This window comes from Oncorhynchus mykiss, chromosome 19 (genome assembly GCF_013265735.2).
Source record: "Oncorhynchus mykiss isolate Arlee chromosome 19, USDA_OmykA_1.1, whole genome shotgun sequence".
Classification (NCBI taxonomy): Eukaryota; Metazoa; Chordata; class Actinopteri; order Salmoniformes; family Salmonidae; genus Oncorhynchus; species Oncorhynchus mykiss.
In genome coordinates, this window is record NC_048583.1 from 59,711,698 (window position 1) to 59,734,116 (window position 22,419).

At 41.1% G+C, this 22,419-nt stretch overlaps 1 protein-coding gene and 1 long non-coding RNA gene across 2 annotated transcripts; both read right to left on the reverse strand.

Annotated features, from left to right (window-relative positions):
- Window positions 1–1,205: 1,205 nt before the first annotated feature.
- Window positions 1,206–2,596, reverse strand: LOC118941506. The gene is made up of 3 exons (XR_005037808.1): window positions 2,473–2,596; window positions 2,262–2,342; window positions 1,206–2,168 (listed from the first exon to the last, which is right to left on the reverse strand). It is a non-coding gene; the product is annotated as an uncharacterized LOC118941506 (long non-coding RNA).
- A 6,306-nt stretch (window positions 2,597–8,902) lies between these two features.
- On the reverse strand, window positions 8,903–20,467 carry LOC110498217 (G-protein coupled receptor family C group 6 member A). Its single transcript, XM_036955220.1, has 6 exons — window positions 20,108–20,467; window positions 19,440–19,725; window positions 14,672–15,502; window positions 11,521–11,730; window positions 10,900–11,017; window positions 8,903–9,975 (listed from the first exon to the last, which is right to left on the reverse strand). The coding sequence occupies exons 1-6, from the start codon at window positions 20,290–20,292 to the stop codon at window positions 9,035–9,037; spliced, it is 2,571 nt and encodes an 856-aa protein (XP_036811115.1). The 5' UTR covers window positions 20,293–20,467; the 3' UTR covers window positions 8,903–9,034.
- Between the last annotated feature and the right edge of the window lie 1,952 nt (window positions 20,468–22,419).

A 22,419-nucleotide genomic window follows, 5' to 3' on the forward strand; every position in this document is an offset into this window, starting at 1 on the left:
CTGTGGTATTGACATGTATAATTTCAAGCAGCAGCCTAGTGGTTAGAGCTTTGGGCCAGTAACCAAAAGGTTGCTGGATCAAATCCCTGAGGTGACAAGTTAAAAATATTTTGTTCTGGCCGTGAACAAGTGTCACACCCTGACCATAGTTTGCTTTGTATGTTTCTAATGTTTTGTTTGGTCAGGGTGTGATCTGAGTGGGCATTCTATGTTGGATGTCTAGTTTGTCTGTTTCTGTGTTTGGGCCTGATATGGTTCTCAATCAGAGGCAGGTGTTAGTCATTGTCTCTGATTGGGAACCATATTTAGGTAGCCTGTTTTGTGTTGGGTTTTGTCGGTGGTTGTTTCCTGTCTTTGTGTTTTATGCACCAGTTAGGACTGTTTCGGTTTTCAGGTTTATTATTTTGTATTCTGTTCATGTTTAGTTTTCATATTAAAAAACCATGAACTATAACCACGCTGCGTTTTGGTCCACCTCTCCTTCCCAGGAAGAAAACCGTGACAACAAGGCAGTTAACCCACTGTTCCCCAGTAGGCTGTCATTGTAAACAAGAATTTGTTCTGACTTGCCTAGTTAAATAAAGGTTAAATAATATATATATATATATATATATATATATATATATATATATATATATATATTGTAACTGATGTTGCATGGTAAGAACTTGGTCTTATTGAAAATAAAAATCACTGTCAAAGAAAAACAACATTAAAACTGAAAGAGCGACTTGGTATTTTATTATCCCCAGTAGCTGTTGCACAAGCAGCAGATACTCTACCTGGGGTCCACACAGAACACAAAACATAATACAGAATGACATATACAGAACAACAAGAACAAATCAAAATCAAATCTTATTGGATGCATATGGTTAGTAGATGTTAATACGAGTGTAGTGAAATGCGTGTGCTTCTAGTTCCGACCATGCAGTAATATCTAACAAGTAATCTAACAATTTCACAATAACAAAGGAATGAATAAGAATATGTACATATAAATATATGGATGAGCGGCATAGGCACGATGCCGAACGGCATAGGTAAGATGCAGTAGATGCTATAGAGTACAGTATATACACGTGAGGTGAGTAATGTAGGGTATGTAAACATTATATAAAGTGGCATTGTTTAAAGTGACTAGTGATACATTTATTACATCAATTTTTGTATTATTAAAGTGGCTAGAGATTTGAGTCAGTATGTTGGCAGCAGCCACTCAATGTTAGTGATGGCTGTTTTAACAGTCTGATGGCCTTGAGATAGAAGCTGTTTTTCAGTCACTCGGTCCCAGCTTTGATGCACAGACACAAGAGCCCAGACTCCCCTGTACCCAGCTGTCTGTTGATGAAGAGTGAACAGTCTATGGGAAAACCAGTAAACCTCAGAGAGGGAGACTTCTCTACTAAACAGGGATACGAAGTATTGTGTCATTGTTTTGGGGTGAAGCTGGTTGATCAGTTGTAGTCAACTTCTTTTTCTTACAGAGACCAACAGGAGAGATCGGAAGCAGATATTTCCAGTGGTCAGTCTTCCCAAAGTCATACAACAGACCTGGACTCAATATTCCTCATGGGGCGGCAGGCAGCCTAGTGGTTAGAGCGTTGGACTAGTAACTGAGAGGTTGCAAGATCGAATCCTGGAGCTGACAAGGTAAAAATCTGTCATTCAGCCCCTGAACAAGGCAGTTAACCCACTGTTCCTAGGTCATCATTGAACATAAGAATTTGTTCTGACTTGCCTAGTTAAATAAAGGTACAATAAAACATTCATGGTGAGATGTCATACATAAAAATAGAATTGAACTTAACTTTTTTGTCTGAATTCCCAATGGGTTTACCTAAATGTAAAAACTGCTGAAAAGAAGGCCAAATATCATTTTAATTAACTTTTTTTTTGTATTGGTTGGTTTCAGTTGCTTGTGCAGAATGAATTACACCTAAATGTAAAAAAAATAAAAATAAAACACTTATCTTAACATCTCTTTCTCAGTCACTTGAAGAGACTGTCATCACTTTAGTGAAGAAAGAACTGAAGAGTTTCAAGAGGATTCTCCCAGAATGAGTCCAGATCTCCCAGAATGCTTATAGAGTTAGAGAGAGGATGCTGAAGATGAGAAGCAGGAGAGCAGGGCCAGAGAGGGGGCTCTGAAGATCACACTTCACTTCCTGAGGAACATGAAACAGAAGTCTGTTTATTAATGTTTTATAAACGGTTTTGTCTTTAGATGTGCTTCTTGACAACATAAACTCAAATCCAACCTGAAGAAGAAGTTTTGGTGTGTGTTTGAAGGAATAGCTGTCCTAGGAAACCCAAGTCTTCTCAATAAGATCTTTACAGAGCTGTACATCACAGAGGGTGAAAGTGGAGGGGTCAGTCGTGAACATGTGGTGAGACAGATTGAGATGGCATGCAAAAACCAAACTACGCAAGAGACGCCAATCAAATGCAATGACACCTTCAAGCTTTTACCTGGACAAGACAAGCCTATCAGAACTGTGCTGACAAAGGGAGTCGCTGGCATTGGTAAAACAGTCTCTGCGCAGAAGTTCATTCTGGACTGGGCCGAAGGAAGAGCTAATCAGGATATCCACTTCCTGTTCGGGAGCTGAACATGATGATAGAGAAAAAAAACACTGTTTGATTCAAGTTGTGGAAAACTGTTTTGTGTATGTGAAGCATTCTGGTATCTCCAACTTTGACAAGTACAACGGTATGTCTGTCCTTGATGGTCTGGATGAGTGCTGACTGCCCCTAGACCTCAAGAAAAATGATAGCTGCTGTGATGTCAAACAGTCAACCTCAGTGGACATGTTGCTGACAAACCTCATCAAGGGGAAACTGCTCCACTCTGGACAACTTCCCGACCTGCAGCAGCCAATCCGATCCCTTCTGAGTATTTGGACCAGGTGACAGAGGTACGATGTTTCAACGACCCACAGATAGAGGAGTACTTCAAGAATAGAATCAGTGATGAGAACCTGTCCAGCAGAATCATCACACATATTAAGTCATCAAGGAGACTCTACATCATGTGCCACATACCAGTCTTCAGTTGGATTACGGCCACTGGTCCAGAGAGACTGTTGGTTGAAGCAGAGGGTGGAGAGATGGCAAGACTCTGAAACAAATGTACTCACACCTCCTGGTTTTTCAGACCAAACAGAGGAGTAAAGTCAAGTTTTACTTTATCTTGTTCAACACTGTACACCAAGTCAGAACTGTAGGATAAATAAAGGGGGCTTAAAAGCAGACCATAAAAGCTCTTACAATATTCAATGATGACATTTCTCTAAAACAGGCTATAGGCTACATATGCACCAGTAAGTCAGAACAGTAGGCTAAGTTAGGAGAGGAAAGGGGACACAATGATTAGGGTGAGCCACATGGGCTACTAACAGCTTACTTCACAGCATACACTTAGTATTACTTTCTTAGCAACAGTATACATATCTCCCTGGCATATTACATCATTTATGCAGCAGCTTCCAAGACATTTTTGGACTCACCTTATTGTGCTGTGCTCACTTGAACAGGAAGGTGGGGAAATTTTGTCATCAAACTTTGTCATCAAAGTCTGGCATTCTCTGGATTGATGGTGCTTTCAAGACAACTGGGAACTCGGAAAAAAACATGGTTGAATAATAAGGTCATTGATCATCAGTTTGGAGCTCTAGGAGGAGGCCCGAGTTCCCAACTTGGAATTCCGAGTTGAATGACTGTTGAATGACCGAGTTGAATGTATTTTTCCAGTTGGAGCTCGTTTTTTCCCGACTTCACAGTTGTCTTGAACTCACTGAAGTCACGTTTTCGTAGTTCTGAGTTAATAGTATTTTGAGTGCGGCACAACTCATGCTTCATTGACAGCATGGCCAATGTTGAAAGTTTATTATTCAAAACTTGGAAAATAACCCCTTAAAACCTCTACGGGATCGATGTCCTCTCCCATGGGAGATATATGATTAGCATGACATTGTAAGTAACAAGAACATTTCCCAGGACATAGACATGTCTTATATGGGCCGAAAGCTTATATTCTTGTTAAACTAACTGCACTGTCCAATTTACAGTAGCTATTACACAGTGGTTGAAAAAGTACCCAATTGTCATACTTGAGTAAAAGTAAAAAACCTTAATAGAAAATGACTCAAGTAAAAGTCCCGCAGTAAAATTCTACTTGAATAAAAGTCTAAAAGTATTTGGTTTTAAATACACGTAAGTGTCAAAAGTAGAAGTATAAATAATTTCAGATTCCTTATATTAAATAAAGCAGATGGCACCATTTTCATATATTTTTTTTAAGCATTGCCAGGGGCTTTCGCCAACACTCAGACATAATTTACAAATGCAGCATTTGTTTAGTGAGTTCGCCAGATCAGAGGCAGTAGGAATGACCAGAGATGTTCTCTTGATAAGTGTTTGAATCAGACCATTTTACTGTCCTGCTAAGCATTCAAAATATAACAAGTACTTTTGGGTGCCAGGGAAAGTGTATGGAGTAAAAAGTACATCATTTTCTTTAGGAATGACTTAAGTAGTACTTTCAAGTATATTTACTTAAAAGTACTTAAGTACTTTACACCCCTGCTATTACAGTGAAATAATACCATGCTACTGTTTGAGGAGCATGCACAGTTATGTACTTGAAAATGTATCAATAAACCAATTAGGCACATTTGGGCAGACATTTTGAACAGTGATGCAATGGTTCATTGGATCAGTCTAAAATGATGCACATACACTGCTGCCATCTAGTGGCCAGAATCTACATTGCGCCTGAACTGCAAGAATACTGTGTGGCCTTTCTCTTGCATTTCAAATATGATATAGAAAATTATATTCAAAGTGTTTCCTTTCAAATGGTATCAAGATTATGCATATCCTTGCTTCAGGTCCTGAGCTACAGGCAGTTAGGTTTGGGTATGTCATTTTAGGCGAAAATTGAAAAAAAGGGTTAGATCCTTAAGAGGTTATTAATCCCAGATTTGGGACCACACAGCCACTCGACTGAATAGCAGGCTAGTGATTACATTGCAATGCTTGCAGTTAGCTACTGTCACTGATCCTTCCAAACCACTCATTGTTGAATTTGCGATTTCCAACTTGTTGTGTAATGTTTATCGTTTTTTCAATATTTTCTCTTCATTCTTTCTCTTCATATGACAAGGATTATTGATGACTGCTAGATTTTGAAAGTAAGATGATGACATGATCAGTCCAATCAAAGCTACTGTACATAAAACATGATTTGACATAATTTTATCTGTGGCGAATGACCTTGAGCCTTCTTGGATGGGCACTTATACTGTAACTCTATGGCAGCACCCAGAGGCTAGAATTTTCTATCTCTATCCTTAGACTTGGAGGTGACGTGGTGTCCCCATAAGTGACAGAACACTGAGCCAATCACGGTGCAATGCTCTGTATTTTCTGCTGGCTTGCTCCACCACCACAGAAAGCACTGAGCTAGGCTGAAACATCTGCATTTTGGAGCTGCCTTTCTCAGGAAAACAAAATAGAGACCATGTTTGTATGTAGCTTTATTAACTCAATTATATAAATCTTTTTTTGTTTTACCCTGTTTGCAAACTAATATGTGACAAGTATTAATGACAAAATAACATGCAAAACAGGCAAGCCCAAAAAAACAAAAATAACAAAAAAAAAACATTTTTGCAAAAACTCTGGTGCTCAAAACAGAGCCCCACCTGCCCTGAATTACAGGTCGCCACTGATGATAATGCACGGCCCCATGTCACAAGGATTTGTAAACAATTCCTGAAAGCTGAAAATGTGGCAGTTCTTCCATTGCCTGCATACTCACAAGACATGTCAGCCATTGAACATGTTTGGGATGCTCTTGATTGACGTGTACGACAACCTGTTCCAGTTCCTGCCAATATCAAGCAAATGTGTGCTGCATGGAGCAAATGATGGTCACACCAGATACTGACTGGTCTTCTGTTCCACGCCCCACTACTTTTTTTAAGGTACCTGTGACCAACAGCTGCATATCTGTATTCTCAGTCATGTGAAATCCATAGATTAGGGCATACTTATGTAAATTGACTGATTTCCTTATGCAAACTGTAACTCAGTCAAATCTTTGAAATTGTCGCATGTTGCGTTTATATTTTTGTTCAGTATATATTATTAGTACAAATCTGTTATTAACAAACTCTTGAAGCCACTGGAATTTGGTTAAATGCAGGGAAACTTAAATCACTTCTACCAAATTTCCATCAACATGTTAAATGTGCAACCAGAGAGAAAAAAAATTCTAGATCACCTGTACTCCACACACAGAGACGCGTACAAAGCTCTCCCTCGCCATCCATTTAGTAAATCCGACCACAACTCTATCCTCCTGATTCTTGCTTACAAGCAATAATTAAAGCAGGAAGCACCAGTGACTCGGTCTATAAAAACAAGTGGTCAGATGAAGCAGATGCTAAACGACAGGACTGTTTTGTTATCACAGACTGGAACATGTTCCGGGATTCTTCTGATGAGATTGAGGAGTACACCACATCAGTCACTGGCTTTATCAATAAGTGTATTGAGGACGTCGTCCCCACAGTGACTCTACTTACATACCCCAACCAGAAGCCATGGATTACAGGCAACATCCGCACTGAGCTAAAGGGCAGAGCTGCCGCTGTCAAGGTGCGGGACTCTAACCCGGAAGCTTACACAAAATCCTGATATGCCCTGCTACGAACCATCAAACAGGCAAAGCGTCAATACAGGGCTAAGATTGAATCATACTACACCGGCTCCGATGCTCGTCTTATGTGGCAGTGCTTGCAAACTATTACAGACTACAAAGGGAAGCACAGCCGAGCTGCCCAGTGACACAAGCCTACAAGACGAGCTAAATCACTTCTATGCTCGCTTCGAGGCAAGCAACACTGAGGCATGCATCATGAGAGCATCAGCTGTTCCGGACGACTGTGTGATCACGCTCTCCATAGCCGACGTGAGTAAGACCTTCAAACAGGTCAACATACACAAGGCTGCGGGGCCAGACGGATTACCAGGCCGTGTGCTCTGGGCATGTACTGACCAAGGCAGGTGTCTTCACTGACATTTTCAACATGTCCCTGATTGAGTCTGTAATACCAACATGTTTCAAGCAGACCACCATAGTCCCTGTGCTCAAGAACACAAAGACAACCTGCCTAAATGACTACAGACCCGTAGCACTCACGTCCGTAGACATGAAGTGCTTTGAAAGGCTGGTAATGACTCACATCAACACCATTATCCCAGAAACCCTAGACCCACTACAATTTTCATATCGCACAAACAGATCAACAGATGATGCAATCTCTATTGCACTCCACACTGCCCTTTCCCACCTGGACAAAAGGAACACTTATGTGAGAATGCTATTCATTGACTACAGCTCAGCGGTCAACACCATAGTACCCTCAAAGCTCATCACTAAGCTAAGGAACCTGGGACTAAACACCTCCCTCTGCAACTGGATCCTGGACTTCCTGACGGGCCGCCCCAGGTGGTGAGGGTAGGTAGCAACACATCTGCCACGCTGATCCTCAACACTGGAGCCCCCCAGGGGTGCGTGCTCAGTCCCCTCCTGTACTCCCTGTTCACCCAGGACCTCATGGCCAGGCACGACTCCAACACCATGACTTAGTTTGCAGATGACACAACAGTGGCCTGATCACCGACAATGATGAGACAGCCTATAGGGAGGAGGTCAGAGACCTGGCCGGGTGGTTCCAGAATAACAACCTATCCCTCAACGTAACCAAGACTAAGGAGATGATTGTGGACTACAGGAAAAGGAGGACCGAGTAAGCCCCCATTCTCATCGACGTGGCTGTAGTGGAGAAGGTTGAGAGCGTCAAATTCCTTGGTGTCCACATCACCAACAAACTAGAATGATCCAAACACACCAAGACAGTCGTGAAGAGGGCACGACAAATCCTATTCCCCCTCAGGAAACTAAAACTAATTGGCATGGGTCCTGATATTCTCAAAAGGTTCTACAGCTACAACATTGAGAGCATCCTGACCGGTTGCATCACTGCCTGGTACGGCAATTGCTCGGCCTTCCGACCGCAAGGCACTACAGAGGGTAGTGCGTACGGCCCAGTACATCACTGGGGCTAAGCTTCCTGCCATCCAGGACCCTAAAAATTGTCAAAGACCCCAGCCACCCCAGTCATAGACTGTTCTCTCTACTACTGCATGGCAACTTTAACCATATCTACATGTACATACTACCTCAATCAGCCTGACTAACTGGTGTCTGTATGTAGCCTCCCTACTTTTATTGCCTCACTACTGTATATAGCCTCTCTACTGTTTTTCACTGTCTTTTTACTGTTGTTTTTATTTCTTTACTTACCGATTGTTCACCTAATACCTTTTTTGCACTATTCGTTAGAGCCTGTAAGTAAGCATTTCACTATAAGGTCTACTACACCTGTTGTATTCGGCACACGTGACAAATAAACTTTGATTTGATTTGAAATAAATTATAAACAACTACTAATCAGTATAGCATTACTGTATAGCATAGCTAGGGGGACATAATGTATGTACTGTATTCTGGAGAAAAATTATTCCTCTATTGCTTGGGTTCATGTTCCCATAATGCAAATAGGTTTATGCCAAGTTCCATGCTTCCAATAACTTTCACTGGTGCTTGACAGTCTTATCATGGGTCACACTTTGAAAAATTCAGATTGTCCTTCTGTAGAAGCTCTTATTATTATTATCTATCCTTCTGCTTCGTCACTTTACCCTGCCTTCATGTACATATCAACCTCAAATACCTCATTATTATCTATCCTGATGCCTAGCCACTTTACCCTGCCTTCATGTACATATCAACCTCAAATACCTCATTATTATCTATCCTGATGCCTAGTCACTTTACCCTGCCTTCATGTACGTATCTACCTCAAATACCTTGTTATTATCTATCCTTATGCCTAGTCACTTTACCCTACCTTCATGTACATATCTGCCTCAAATACCTCGTATCGCTACTATCAACAAACTATTTGCCGACAACAGCCATGCCCTTCTTTTCATAGTGTTTCCGGATGTAATTTGTGATGGCATTCTCGTTGTTGAGCTCTTTCCTGAAGAGCATGATGTAGCACTTGGGAGCAAAGTGACAACAGAGGACGCTGTAATTGGACACCAAGATGGCCGCCGCCTCGATGGCCCGCTGGTACTTCCCCGACATGTTGATGTAGACAGGGATGAAGACGATCCAAACCACCAGGAAAATCATCATGCTGATGGAGACAAAACTGGCGTTCTTATACAAATCTGGCAACTGCTTCCCTTTGAACGCAAACAGGAAGCAGACCACTGCCAGCAGGGCAATGTAAGTCAACATGGCGCCAAAGAGCATCTTGGAACCTTTGTTGCACTCCAGAAGGATGGTGGCCTCGTCGAACCTGCTGCTTTCGACTATGAACGGTGGGGCGTAGGTCAGCCACACCACGCACACGGCCACCTGGACCGCCGAGCAGCACGTTACCACGGCGATGGGTCGGTTGAGGCGCTTCAGTGTGTCGCCGACTGTAACCCTCAAATCGAAAGTGAAGCCCACAAAGATCTGGAGCAGGTTGGCCAGGATGCAGGAGACGCAGACAGTGAAGGCCATGCCAAAGAGTGGGAGACCCGCCATGCAGGTGGTCTTTGTTGGCTCCCCCAGGAACATAATGATACAGCAGAAGCAGGCCAGCAGGGACAGCAGCTCCAGGAAGCTGAGGTAGCCTCCAGTGGATTTCACTATGGGTGTTCTTCGATCCACAGCAAACAAAATGGCCACCAGAAGGCTGACAACAATCCCCAAGACATCAAATGAGACCAGAACAGTGGTGAAAGCGTCAGTCCACCCCAGGTACTCAATGGTTTTCATCAAACATCTGTCCATATCTGAGGATGTGTACTCACTTTGTGGATGACAGGCCACGCACTTCTTACCTGAGGGTTGAATCAAATAGACAGTATGTGACATTTGTGATAATAATCATGTACTTGTTTGAGGAGTATGCAGGATATATTTACATGAGGACATTTGGCTTTGAATAGAGTTGTGTGAGAAACAGGCGTTGTCTGGTATTATGACACTATTTGAAGCAGTCCACAGTAACCACACTTATGCAAATTACCTATTTGCTTAGAGACCCAATTTGCCCTCAGAACATCCTCAGTTCATCAGGCCATGGACTCTACAAGGTGTCTAAAGCATTCCACAGGGATGCTGGCCCATGTTGACTCTAATGTTTCACACAGTTGTGTCAAGTTGGCTGGATGTCCTTTGGGTGGTGGACCATTCTTGATGCACACAGAAAACTGTTGAACGTGAAAACCCCAGCAGCGTTGCAGTTCTTGTCGCACAAACCGGTGCGACTGGCACTTACTACAGTAGCCCGTTCAAAGGCACTTAAATATTCTGTCTTGCCCATTCACTCTCTGAATTGCACACACACACAATCCATGTCTCAATTGTATCAAGGCTTAAAAATCCCTGTTTATTAACCTGTCTCCTCCCCTTCATCTACACTGATTGAAGTGTATTTAACAAGTGACATAGCTCTCACCTTGATTCACCTGGTCAGTCTATGTCATGGAAAGACCAGGTGTACTTAATGTTTTGTATACTCAGTGTATACAAAACATTCAACAAAATACAGACTAAACATTTAGACAATAGACTCAACATGCCCTCAGATCAGTTACAGACCTAAAGTAAAAATAAATTGCGGCCATATAGAACTGTAATCAGATTAGTTGCAAAAATCCCCTCAGACAATGGTATGGAAACTTGCCTGCTTTTGATATTGTCTGATGATTTTTCTATTTACATCAAAATCAATAAGCATCTTGATATTTTACTGTACTTACCACCTCCGGTAGAAATGTATCCACGACTGCAAAGAGAACACTCCTTGCAGCATGAGTTTATCTTTGTAATGAACTCATATCCCGGATTACATGTCTTACAGCAGTTGGCAAAAGTCACCTAAAAAAAAGAGAGAAGATTTTAGGTAGCACTTTACATTGCAGCATGGAATAAAGTAGTAATAATATGGTAATGGTAGAGTAACAACTAATGTCAAGTACACTTCATGTCCAATGCTATCTATTGTGTACTGTAGATCGAGCTCTTTGCCCCAACCTCAAATTAATAGGAGGCTAAGTGAACCCACATCCAAGAATAATGATTAAAGATGGGAAGGCTTACTGTAAAGTTAAGAATACTGATTTAAGATAGGAAGGCTTACTGTAAAGTTAAGAATACTAATTTAAGATAGGAAGGCTTACTGTAAAGTTAAGAATACTAATTTAAGATAGGAAGGCTTACTGTAAAGTTAAGAATACTGATTTAAGATAGGAAGGCTTACTGTAACATTTAAAAACACAGATTTAAGAGAGTAAGGCTTACTGTAACATTTAAAACACTTATTTACGATAGGAAGGCTTACTGTAAAGTTAAGAATACTGATTTAAGATAGGAAGGCTTACTGTAACATTTTCGAACTCTCTGATGAGATGCTCTCTGATGCGGATGGGTTCATCAGGCCTATACACTCCGACGGTTATTATCCGATTTTCTGAAACCGACATGTTCCACTCTACGATGTCATATCCTGTAGTAGGGTCACCATCTTCATTGAAAGCTATGTGTGTGGTATTGTCCACTATGAAGTTAACCCGCTTGAGTTCCTCAAGAAGCTGTGGACACAACCAGCTAAATATGAACAGTGGGCAGCATCTTTATAGTTTACTCTGTGGTGTTATGTAGGAGAGATTGTATGTCTAAAATACAGTCAACCCTATGAATCAATCCTAATTAACAACAGTATCACAATAAAAGGTCCATTCAAATATAAGATTATTTTTCTAGAATAACAAAAAGAAAATGTAAATTTCCAGATCCCCAAAGTAGACTAATATCGAGAGGAGTCAAACATCTGCTATCTGAGCAGCAAACCGATCGCTGCAGCTGTACATAGTCCATCGGTATATAGCCCACCCAATTGACCTACCTCATCCCCATACGGTTTATATTTATTTACTTTTCTGCTCTTTTGCACACCAGTATCTCTACCTGTACATGACCATCTGATAATTTATCACTCCAGTGTTAATTTGAAACATTTTAATTATTCGCCTACCTCCTCATGCCTTTTGCACACAATGTATATAGACTCTTTTTTTTTCTACTGTGTTATTGACTTGTTTATTGTTTACTCCATGTGTAACTCCGTGTTGTTGTCTGTTCACACTGCTATGCTTTATCTTGGCCAGGTCGCAGTTTATAAATGAGAACTTGTTCTCAACTAGCCTATCTGGTTAAATAAAGGTGTTCTCAACTAGCCTACCTGGTTAAATAAAGGTGTTCTCAACTAGCCTATCTGGTTAAATAAAGGTGTTCTCAACTAGCCTACCTGGTTAAATAAAGGTGTTCTCAACTAGCCTACTGGTTAAATAAAGGTGTTCTCAACTAGCCTATCTGGTTAAATAAAGGTGTTCTCAACTAGCCTACCTGGTTAAATAAAGGTGTTCTCAACTAGCCTATCTGGTTAAATAAAGGTGTTCTCAACTAGCCTACCTGGTTAAATAAAGGTGTTCTCAACTAGCCTATCTGGTTAAATAAAGGTGTTCTCAACTAGCCTACTGGTTAAATAAAGGTGTTCTCAACTAGTCTACCTGGTTAAATAAAGGTGTTCTCAACTAGCCTACTGGTTAAATAAAGGTGTTCTCAACTAGTCTACCTGGTTAAATAAAGGTGTTCTCAACTAGCCTACTGGTTAAATAAAGGTGTTCTCAACTAGCCTACCTGGTTAAATAAAGGTGTTCTCAACTAGCCTACTGGTTAAATAAAGGTGTTCTCAACTAGCCTACCTGGTTAAATAAAGGTGTTCTCAACTAGCCTACCTGGTTAAATAAAGGTGTTCTCAACTAGCCTACCTGGTTAAATAAAGGTGTTCTCAACTAGCCTACCTGGTTAAATAAAGGTGTTCTCAACTAGCCTATCTGGTTAAATAAAGGTGTTCTCAACTAGCCTACTGGTTAAATAAAGGTGTTCTCAACTAGCCTACCTGGTTAAATAAAGGTGTTCTCAACTAGCCTACTGGTTAAATAAAGGTGTTCTCAACTAGCCTACCTGGTTAAATAAAGGTGTTCTCAACTGGCCTACCTGGTTAAATAAAGGTGTTCTCAACTAGCCTACCTGGTTAAATAAAGGTGTTCTCAACTAGCCTACCTGGTTAAATAAAGGTGTTCTCAACTAGCCTACCTGGTTAAATAAAGGTGTTCTCAACTAGCCTACCTGGTTAAATAAAGGTGTTCTCAACTAGTCTACCTGGTTAAATAAAGGTGTTCTCAACTAGCCTACCTGGTTTAATAAAGGTGTTCTCAACTAGCCTACTGGTTAAATGAAGGTGTTCTCAACTAGCCTACCTGGTTAAATAAAGGTGTTCTCAACTAGCCTACCTGGTTAAATAAAGGTGTTCTCAACTAGCCTACCTGGTTAAATAAAGGTGTTCTCAACTAGCCTACCTGGTTAAATAAAGGTGTTCTCAACTAGCCTACCTGGTTAAATAAAGGTGTTCTCAACTAGCCTATCTGGTTAAATAAAGGTGTTCTCAACTAGCCTACTGGTTAAATAAAGGTGTTCTCAACTAGCCTACCTGGTTAAATAAAGGTGTTCTCAACTAGCCTACTGGTTAAATAAAGGTGTTCTCAACTAGCCTACCTGGTTAAATAAAGGTGTTCTCAACTGGCCTACCTGGTTAAATAAAGGTGTTCTCAACTAGCCTACCTGGTTAAATAAAGGTGTTCTCAACTAGCCTACCTGGTTAAATAAAGGTGTTCTCAACTAGCCTACCTGGTTAAATAAAGGTGTTCTCAACTAGCCTACCTGGTTAAATAAAGGTGTTCTCAACTAGCCTACCTGGTTAAATAAAGGTGTTCTCAACTAGCCTACCTGGTTAAATAAAGGTGTTCTCAACTAGCCTACCTGGTTAAATAAAGGTGTTCTCATCTAGCCTACCTGGTTAAATAAAGGTGTTCTCAACTAGCCTACCTGGTTAAATAAAGGTGTTCTCAACTAGCCTACCTGGTTAAATAAAGGTGTTCTCAACTAGCCTACCTGGTTAAATAAAGGTGTTCTCAACTAGCCTACCTGGTTAAATAAAGGTGTTCTCATCTAGCCTACCTGGTTAAATAAAGGTGTTCTCAACTAGCCTACCTGGTTAAATAAAGGTGTTCTCAACTAGCCTACCTGGTTAAATAAAGGTGTTCTCAACTAGCCTACCTGGTTAAATAAAGGTGTTCTCAACTAGCCTATCTGGTTAAATAAAGGTGTTCTCAACTAGCCTACCTGGTTAAATAAAGGTGAAATAAAAATAAATAAAATAAAAGTATGTACAGTATATGCATCAATCTGAAATTAATGGAAAAGATAGACACCGAATACAACGAGGAAATTAGTGCCAATCTTTTCCATTAATTTGGGGCCGAGGCACATAGCTGCGTTTACACTAGCCTACAGATAGTATAGAATCTTTAGAGGTCTGAAAACCAAGACCTATTTTTTGGAACTGATTTTGTAATTAAGTGATTTTAAAGTGTTAGTGATTACGTCAACCCACACAGTGCAGTGGCTTACCTCCCAAACAGCAAAACTGGCATTTCGTTTACACCTTACATTGTCGCAGTTCAGCAGGCTTCTCAGCCCCTGAGCAATGACTTTGACCGCTAGATAGATGTAATAAGACTCATCCTCGTCAATGTACTTCAATAAGCACCTTCTGTCCAGGCATGTCCTTCCACCACTCTCCGACTGGGATTTGGTGTCGGGTAATGTACAGTTCAGCACACTTTCATCTACCAAGGAATCGGGACATGGAGGATAATGACACATAAATTCATGGATAAAGCTGTTATGGGCTTTACTTTGGAACATAGAGTCACGGACGTACTCATGAAAACCCGGCACCTTGTTTCTCTTTGGAATGAATCCAAATACCCTCCCAACCTTTTGAATATCGGCCATTTCAGAAAGCTCCTTGTTGGTGGCCCAAGTGTCACATGCAATCCAAATTCTGCTGATCCCCATTCTAAGGACCTCTTTGAGGATGATCCTAACATTCAATTCAGCTGTGAAAATGACAATGGCCTCGGCAGACGAATTGCGAATCTTTGACATGAGCATGGCCAATTCTGTTTGTGTTCTGGTCTCGTTGAGTAAAAAGTTTGCTGATAGGATCTCCTTGAAGTCCACACACAGTTTCCTGTCATTGAAGTGATCGATCAGCCTCTCGGCGCCATACTTGCCGAACTCATCGTCACTGCCTATCACTCCCACGCTCTCCCAGGCGAGATGCTTCACCAACTCAGCGATCGCAATGGTCTGATGCTCATCACTGGAGACCGTTCGCAGAAACGAGGGGAACTTGCACTTCCTACTGAGCAACTCACTTGTTGATGAATAACTGATCTGCAAAAATAAGGAACAAAGCATTGAACAGCACTAGAGCAGAAGTTACAGTGACAATTGGTCATTATGTATTCCCACTTGAAATTAAACCTAACTTATAAAGGCTTTATAGAGCATTGAATGCTTTATGGAGCATTAAAGGCTTTATAGCGCATTAATAACGGCTTTATGGAGCATTAACGGCTCTACAGAGCATTAATAAAGACTTAATAGAGCATTAATAAAGGCTTTATAGAGCACTCATAAAGGCTATTAAGATTATTTACGTTTTCATAAGTACAACACAGACTCTTCATAAATCATTTATAAGCAAAGTTATACTCCATGAAGGGTTAGGGTTAGTCACTACATCAAGGGTTAGTCACTAGATAACGGTTAGGGTTAGTCACTAGATAACGGTTAGGGTTAGTCACTAGATAACGGTTAGGGTTAGTCACTACATCAAGGGTTAGTCACTAGATAACGGTTAGGGTTAGTCACTAGATAACGGTTAGGGTTAGTCACTACATCAAGGGTTAGTCACTAGATAACGGTTAGGGTTAGTCACTAGATAACGGTTAGGGTTAGTCACTACATCAAGGGTTAGTCACTACATCAAGGGTTAGTCACTACATCAAGGGTTAGTCACTATATAAAGGGTTAGTCACTACATCAAGGGTTAGTCACTATATAAAGGGTTAGTCACTACATCAAGGGTTAGTCACTACATCAAGGGTTAGTCACTACATCAAGGATTAGTCACTACATCAAGGGTTAGTCACTACATCAAGGGTTAGTCACTACATCAAGGGTTAGTCACTACATCAAGGGTTAGTCACTATATAAAGGGTTAGTCACTACATCAAGGGTTAGTCACTATATAAAGGGTTAGTCACTACATCAAGGGTTAGTCACTATATAAAGGGTTAGTCACTACATCAAGGGTTAGTCACTATATAAAGGGTTAGTCACTACATCAAGGGTTAGTCACTATATAAAGGGTTAGTCACTACATCAAGGGTTAGTCACTACATCAAGGGTTAGTCACTACATCAAGGGTTAGTCACTATATAAAGGGTTAGTCACTATATAAAGGGTTAGTCACTATATAAAGGGTTAGTCACTACATCAAGGGTTAGTCACTATATAAAGGGTTAGTCACTATATAAAGGGTTGGTCACTATATAAAGGGTTAGTCACTATATAAAGGGTTAGTCACTACATCAAGGGTTAGTCACTACATCAAGGGTTAGTCACTACATCAAGGGTTAGTCACTATATAAAGGGTTAGTCACTATATAAAGGGTTAGTCACTACATCAAGGGTTAGTCACTACATCAAGGGTTAGTCACTACATCAAGGGTTAGTCACTATATAAAGGGTTAGTCACTAGATAAAGGGTTAGTCACTAGATAAAGGGTTAGTCACTACATCAAGGGTTAGTCACTACATCAAGGGTTAGTCACTACATCAAAGGGTTAGTCACTACATAAAGGGTTAGTCACTAGATAAAGGGTTAGGGTTAGTCACTACATCAAGGGTTGGTCGCTAGATAAAGGGTTAGTCACTAGATAGAGGGTTAGGGTTAGTCACTAGATAAAGGGTTAGGTTTAGTCACTATATAAAGGGTTAGTCACTATATAAAGGGTTAGTCACTATATAAAGGGTTAGTCACTACATCAAGGGTGAGTCACAACATCAAGGGTTAGTCAGTACATCAAGGGTTAGTCACTATATAAAGGGTTAGTCACTACATCAAGGGTTAGTCACTACATCAAGGGTTAGTCACTAGATAAAGGGTTAGTCACTAGATAAAGGGTTAGTCACTATATGAAGGGTTAGTCACTAGATAAAGGGTTAGTCACTAGATAAAGGGTTAGTCACTAGATAAAGGGTTAGTCACTACATCAAGGGTTAGTCACTACATCAAGGGTTAGTCACTACATCAAGGGTTAGTCACTACATAAAGGGTTAGTCACTAGATAAAGGGTTAGGGTTAGTCACTACATCAAGGGTTGGTCACTAGATAAAGGGTTAGTCACTAGATAGAGGGTTAGGGTTAGTCACTAGATAAAGGGTTAGGTTTAGTCACTATATAAAGGGTTAGGGTTAGTCACTACATCAAGGGTTGGTCACTAGATAAAGGGTTAGTCACTAGATAGAGGGTTAGGGTTAGTCACTAGATAAAGGGTTAGGGTTAGTCACTACATCAAGGGTTGGTCACTAGATAAAGGGTTAGTCACTAGATAGAGGGTTAGGTTTAGTCACTATATAAAGGGTTAGGGTTAGTCACTGGATAACGGTTACGGTTAGTCACTAGATAAAGGGTTAGGGTTAGTCACTACATCAAGGGTTGGTCACTAGATAAAGGGTTAGGGTTAGTCACTACATTGAGGGTTAGGGTTAGTCACTATATAAAGGGTTAGTCACTACATTGAGGGTTAGTCACTATATAAAGGGTTAGTCACTACATCGTGGGTTAGTCACTACATAAAGGGTTAGTCACTAGATAACGGTTAGGGTTAGTCACTATATAAAGGGTTGGTCACTAGATAACGGTTAGGGTTAGTCACTAGATAACGGTTAGGGTTAGTCACTAGATAACGGTTAGGGTTAGTCACTAGATAACGGTTAGGGTTAGTCACTAGATAACGGTTAGGGTTAGTCACTAGATAACAGGTTAGGGTTAGTCACTAGATAAAGGGTTAGGGTTAGTCACTACATCAAGGGTTGGTTACTAGATAACGGTTAGGGTTAGTCACTAGATAACGGTTAGGGTTAGTCACTAGATAACGGTTAGGGTTAGTCACTAGATAACGGTTAGGGTTAGTCACTAGATAACGGTTAGGGTTAGTCACTAGATAACAGGTTAGGGTTAGTCACTAGATAAAGGGTTAGGGTTAGTCACTAGATAAAGGGTTAGGGTTAGTCACTAGATAAAGGGTTAGGGTTAGTCACTAGATAAAAGGTTAGGGTTAGTCACTAGATAAAGGGTTAGTCACTAGATAAAGGGTTAGGGTTAGTCACTAGATAAAAGCTTAGGGTTAGTCACTACATTGAGGGTTAGTCACTATATAAAGGGTTAGTCACTACATCAAGAGTTAGTCACTACATCAAGGGTTAGGGTTAGTCACTACATCAAGGGTTAGGGTTAGTCACTACATGAAAAGTTAGGGTTAGTCACTACATGAAAGGTTAGGGTTAGTCACTACATCAAAGGTTAGGGTTAGTCACTAGATAACGGTTAGGGTTAGTCACTAGATAACGGTTAGGGTTAGTCACTAGATAACGGTTAGGGTTAGTCACTAGATAACAGGTTAGGGTTAGTCACTAGATAACGGTTAGGGTTAGTCACTAGATAACGGTTAGGGTTAGTCACTAGATAACGGTTAGGGTTAGTCACTAGATAACGGTTAGGGTTAGTCACTAGATAACGGTTAGGGTTAGTCACTAGATAACAGGTTAGGGTTAGTCACTAGATAAAGGGTTAGGGTTAGTCACTAGATAAAGGGTTAGGGTTAGTCACTAGATAAAGGGTTAGGGTTAGTCACTAGATAACGGTTAGGGTTAGTCACTAGATAACAGGTTAGGGTTAGTCACTAGATAAAGGGTTAGGGTTAGTCACTAGATAAAGGGTTAGGGTTAGTCACTAGATAAAGGGTTAGGGTTAGTCACTAGATAAAAGGTTAGGGTTAGTCACTAGATAAAGGGTTAGTCACTAGATAAAGGGTTTGGGTTAGTCACTAGATAAAAGCTTAGGGTTAGTCACTAGATAAAGGTTTAGTCACTACATCAAGGGTTAGTCACTACATCAAGGGTTAGGGTTAGTCACTACATCAAGGGTTAGGGTTAGTCACTACATGAAAAGTTAGGGTTAGTCACTACATGAAAGGTTAGGGTTAGTCACTACATCAAAGGTTAGGGTTAGTCACTACATCAAAGGTTAGGGTTAGCATACCTGAGCCACTAAAGGTAGAGCTAGTAGACGGGCAACAGCTATTGACTTCTCCGAATACCTCTCCCCAATTACCACTTTAACATGTGGTGTGGTTACATTAGGCTCCACCCCCTGCCCCTGGATGTCCTCCATCATGCTCAGTGTTGCTCTGATGGCATTTGTTACATCCCCACAGGTGTCGTATATTTCGTATCCGACACTCACATTGGGCAACATCTGAGACCTGTTTATCTCTTGGATGGCATAAATCATCACTTGCGATCGGAGAAACATCTGCACGTCGTAACTGCAAACATCATACAATTAGAATGGTTTGGAATAGCGGACTGTACGTTCTAGTTGCAGTCTTCTAGTTACATAGAATTCTAGTTACATAGCATTCTAGTTACATAGCATTCTAGTTGCAGTCTTCTAGTTACATAGAATTCTAGTTACATAGCATTCTAGTTACATAGCATTCTGGTTACATAGCATTCTAGTTGCAGTCTTCTAGTTACATAGCATTCTAGTTACATAGCATTCTAGTTACATAGCATGCTACAGTAGTTGCAGTCTTCTAATTACATGGAATTCTAGTTAATAGCATTCTAGTTGACAGCAAAGTACACATTACCTACAAAGACACAACACTTATTGATGACGCTCATTGATGTTCACTGTATACTCACTCAATGCATGTCTTTTGCGGAGGAATCGTGGATCCATTAGTTTTCACCTGCAGGTAAACAGGAAAAAGTCCACCCACAACAATGTCCCCAGGGACATAAATATGACGAGGATTGTTGTTGACTGAACAAGAAGGTCCCGAGACTATTGAGGTTACAGTCACAATTAAGAGCAACAAGACCCACATTGTGTATTTACTGTAGACTGGTGCTGAGGTCCTGTCTGTGTAATAACTCTGTGTCACTCCCTGTCTATTGAAGACCTGTATATGACAGAGGAAGTTTGAATATTTGCATACAGACTACAAAACAGAATTCAGAGTAACAGCATTGTCTGTTTTTTTTTACCTTTATTTTACTAGGCAAGTCAGTTAAGAACAAATTCTTATTTTCAATGACGGCCTAGGAACAGTGGGTTAACTGCCTGTTCAGGGGCAGAACGACAGATTTGTACCTTGTCAGCTCGGGGATTTGAACTTGCAACCTTTCGCTTACTAGTCGCTTACTAGTCCAATGCTCACTAGGCTACCCTGCCGTGCTCTAACCACTAGGCTGCCCTACTTTCTAATTAAGGCAATGAAATTAATGTGTAGTTCTTATCTATGAAGATGAAAGGAAACCAAACACTTGTAGAATAAAACCCACCAATGTATAATAGTATTAATGATGTATTCTTTAGGTTCTCAATATGAAACTTCTGGTTTGTGGTTTGTTTACAACCATTGTCATTTTCTAAGCACTCGTATTCAGTTTTTTGAGGGGGCTTTCTAGACACAATCCAACAGGATAATTGCCTTGTTCAAGGGCACAGCGGCAGTCGGTTTGGAATCGGACACCAGTATCCCCTCAAATGCCAGTTGAGTGTGTCAGTGTGTTATTCTTTTAGTACTGTAGCAAGATGACTTTGAAAAGATTAAAGAGGGACTTGACTTGCAGGATCCGGGTAGAAGTAAATGTTTTAATACAGAGTTTTGGGGTACAATGGCGTAAATAATGTGTGCCTCGGCTATCTTGCAGTGACTGTGTCTGTTGGAGCTGCTGGCACTGTCACATGAACCAATGGCTGGAAACACTTGCCTGGAAAACAAAGATAGAGGAGAGACAGTAGCACAGCTACCGCAGGCCATCTGAGTAGTGACAGCTGGTTTGTCTGTGACCAATCCTCGTCTGGCATGGTAGGAGATGCTTACGCTAAGGGAGATTTGCAGTAACTCAAGAGACAGGAGTAGTTGTCATTCTTACACGTCATTCCACCATAACAGCTCTTCAGAGCACCCGGTTAAATAGTGTTTAGGAGTGCTTCTCCATGATAAAAATAGTAAGAAATAGATGTCATTGTTGTATTTTTGGGGGATTGTGTTTAATTTACCTTAATCTTAAATAGAAATACTGAACTATTTTAACATGGTTTATTTTAAGCTAATTTCCCTATGGCGGACAGAACGTGTTGCTACATTACACTGACTAACGTTTTCACCACAATAACTACAGGAAATACACATCCCTTTTTACTTCAGATTAGTGATGTTTGTATAAAAGTTTACAGTCGTCACAATCTCACGAAATCGATTGCTTAAAACAGATCAATATATTTGGTTTAGCTCGTGTTTTTCTCATGTGCACCTGTCTGTAGATGATCTTTGAACTCCGCTGTGATTTTCAGACCATGGAGGCAATCTTTTAAATTGTTTAATTTTACGGCTCCTCGTATGAATGTTTTTAAGCTATCATTCAAATGAAAACCGACCCCTGTTTGTCACGTATCCACCCCCAGGCTGCCCTGCATCACGCACACCTGCCTTCCCTTGTCACGCACGTCAGTGTTGTTGGACTCACCCATGATCTATTTATTTCCTTCCCTATATTTGTCCGTTCCCCAGCTCTGTATTGATTGTCTTTTGTCTCTGTTCCTGTCTCGTGTCATATCCGTTATTTAGTAAATGTTTGACTCCCGTACCTGCTTCGTCTCAGCCAGATCGTCAGTTTTTGTTCGCCCAGCCGGTACAGGAGTTTTTTTGTTTTGTTTTGTTGGTGACGTCGGGGTGCATTCCGCCACGGATGGAACCGGGGGTACCTAAGCCAGCCCGTCGGGCATCCACGCCCTGGCTGGCCGGAGAGGTTTCCTTGCCTCTGTCAGCTCCGCGGCATCCTATCCCTCATCACGCACCACCGGATCATCGAGCTTCCTCTCTGCAGCGGGATCGTCAGGCTCCCATGCCTCAGCCAACTCGCCAGGCTCTTACGCTCCTGCGGGTTCGTCGGGCTTCCACGCCTCAACCGGCTGGCCCAGCGCCCATGTCTCGGCTGGTTCGCCC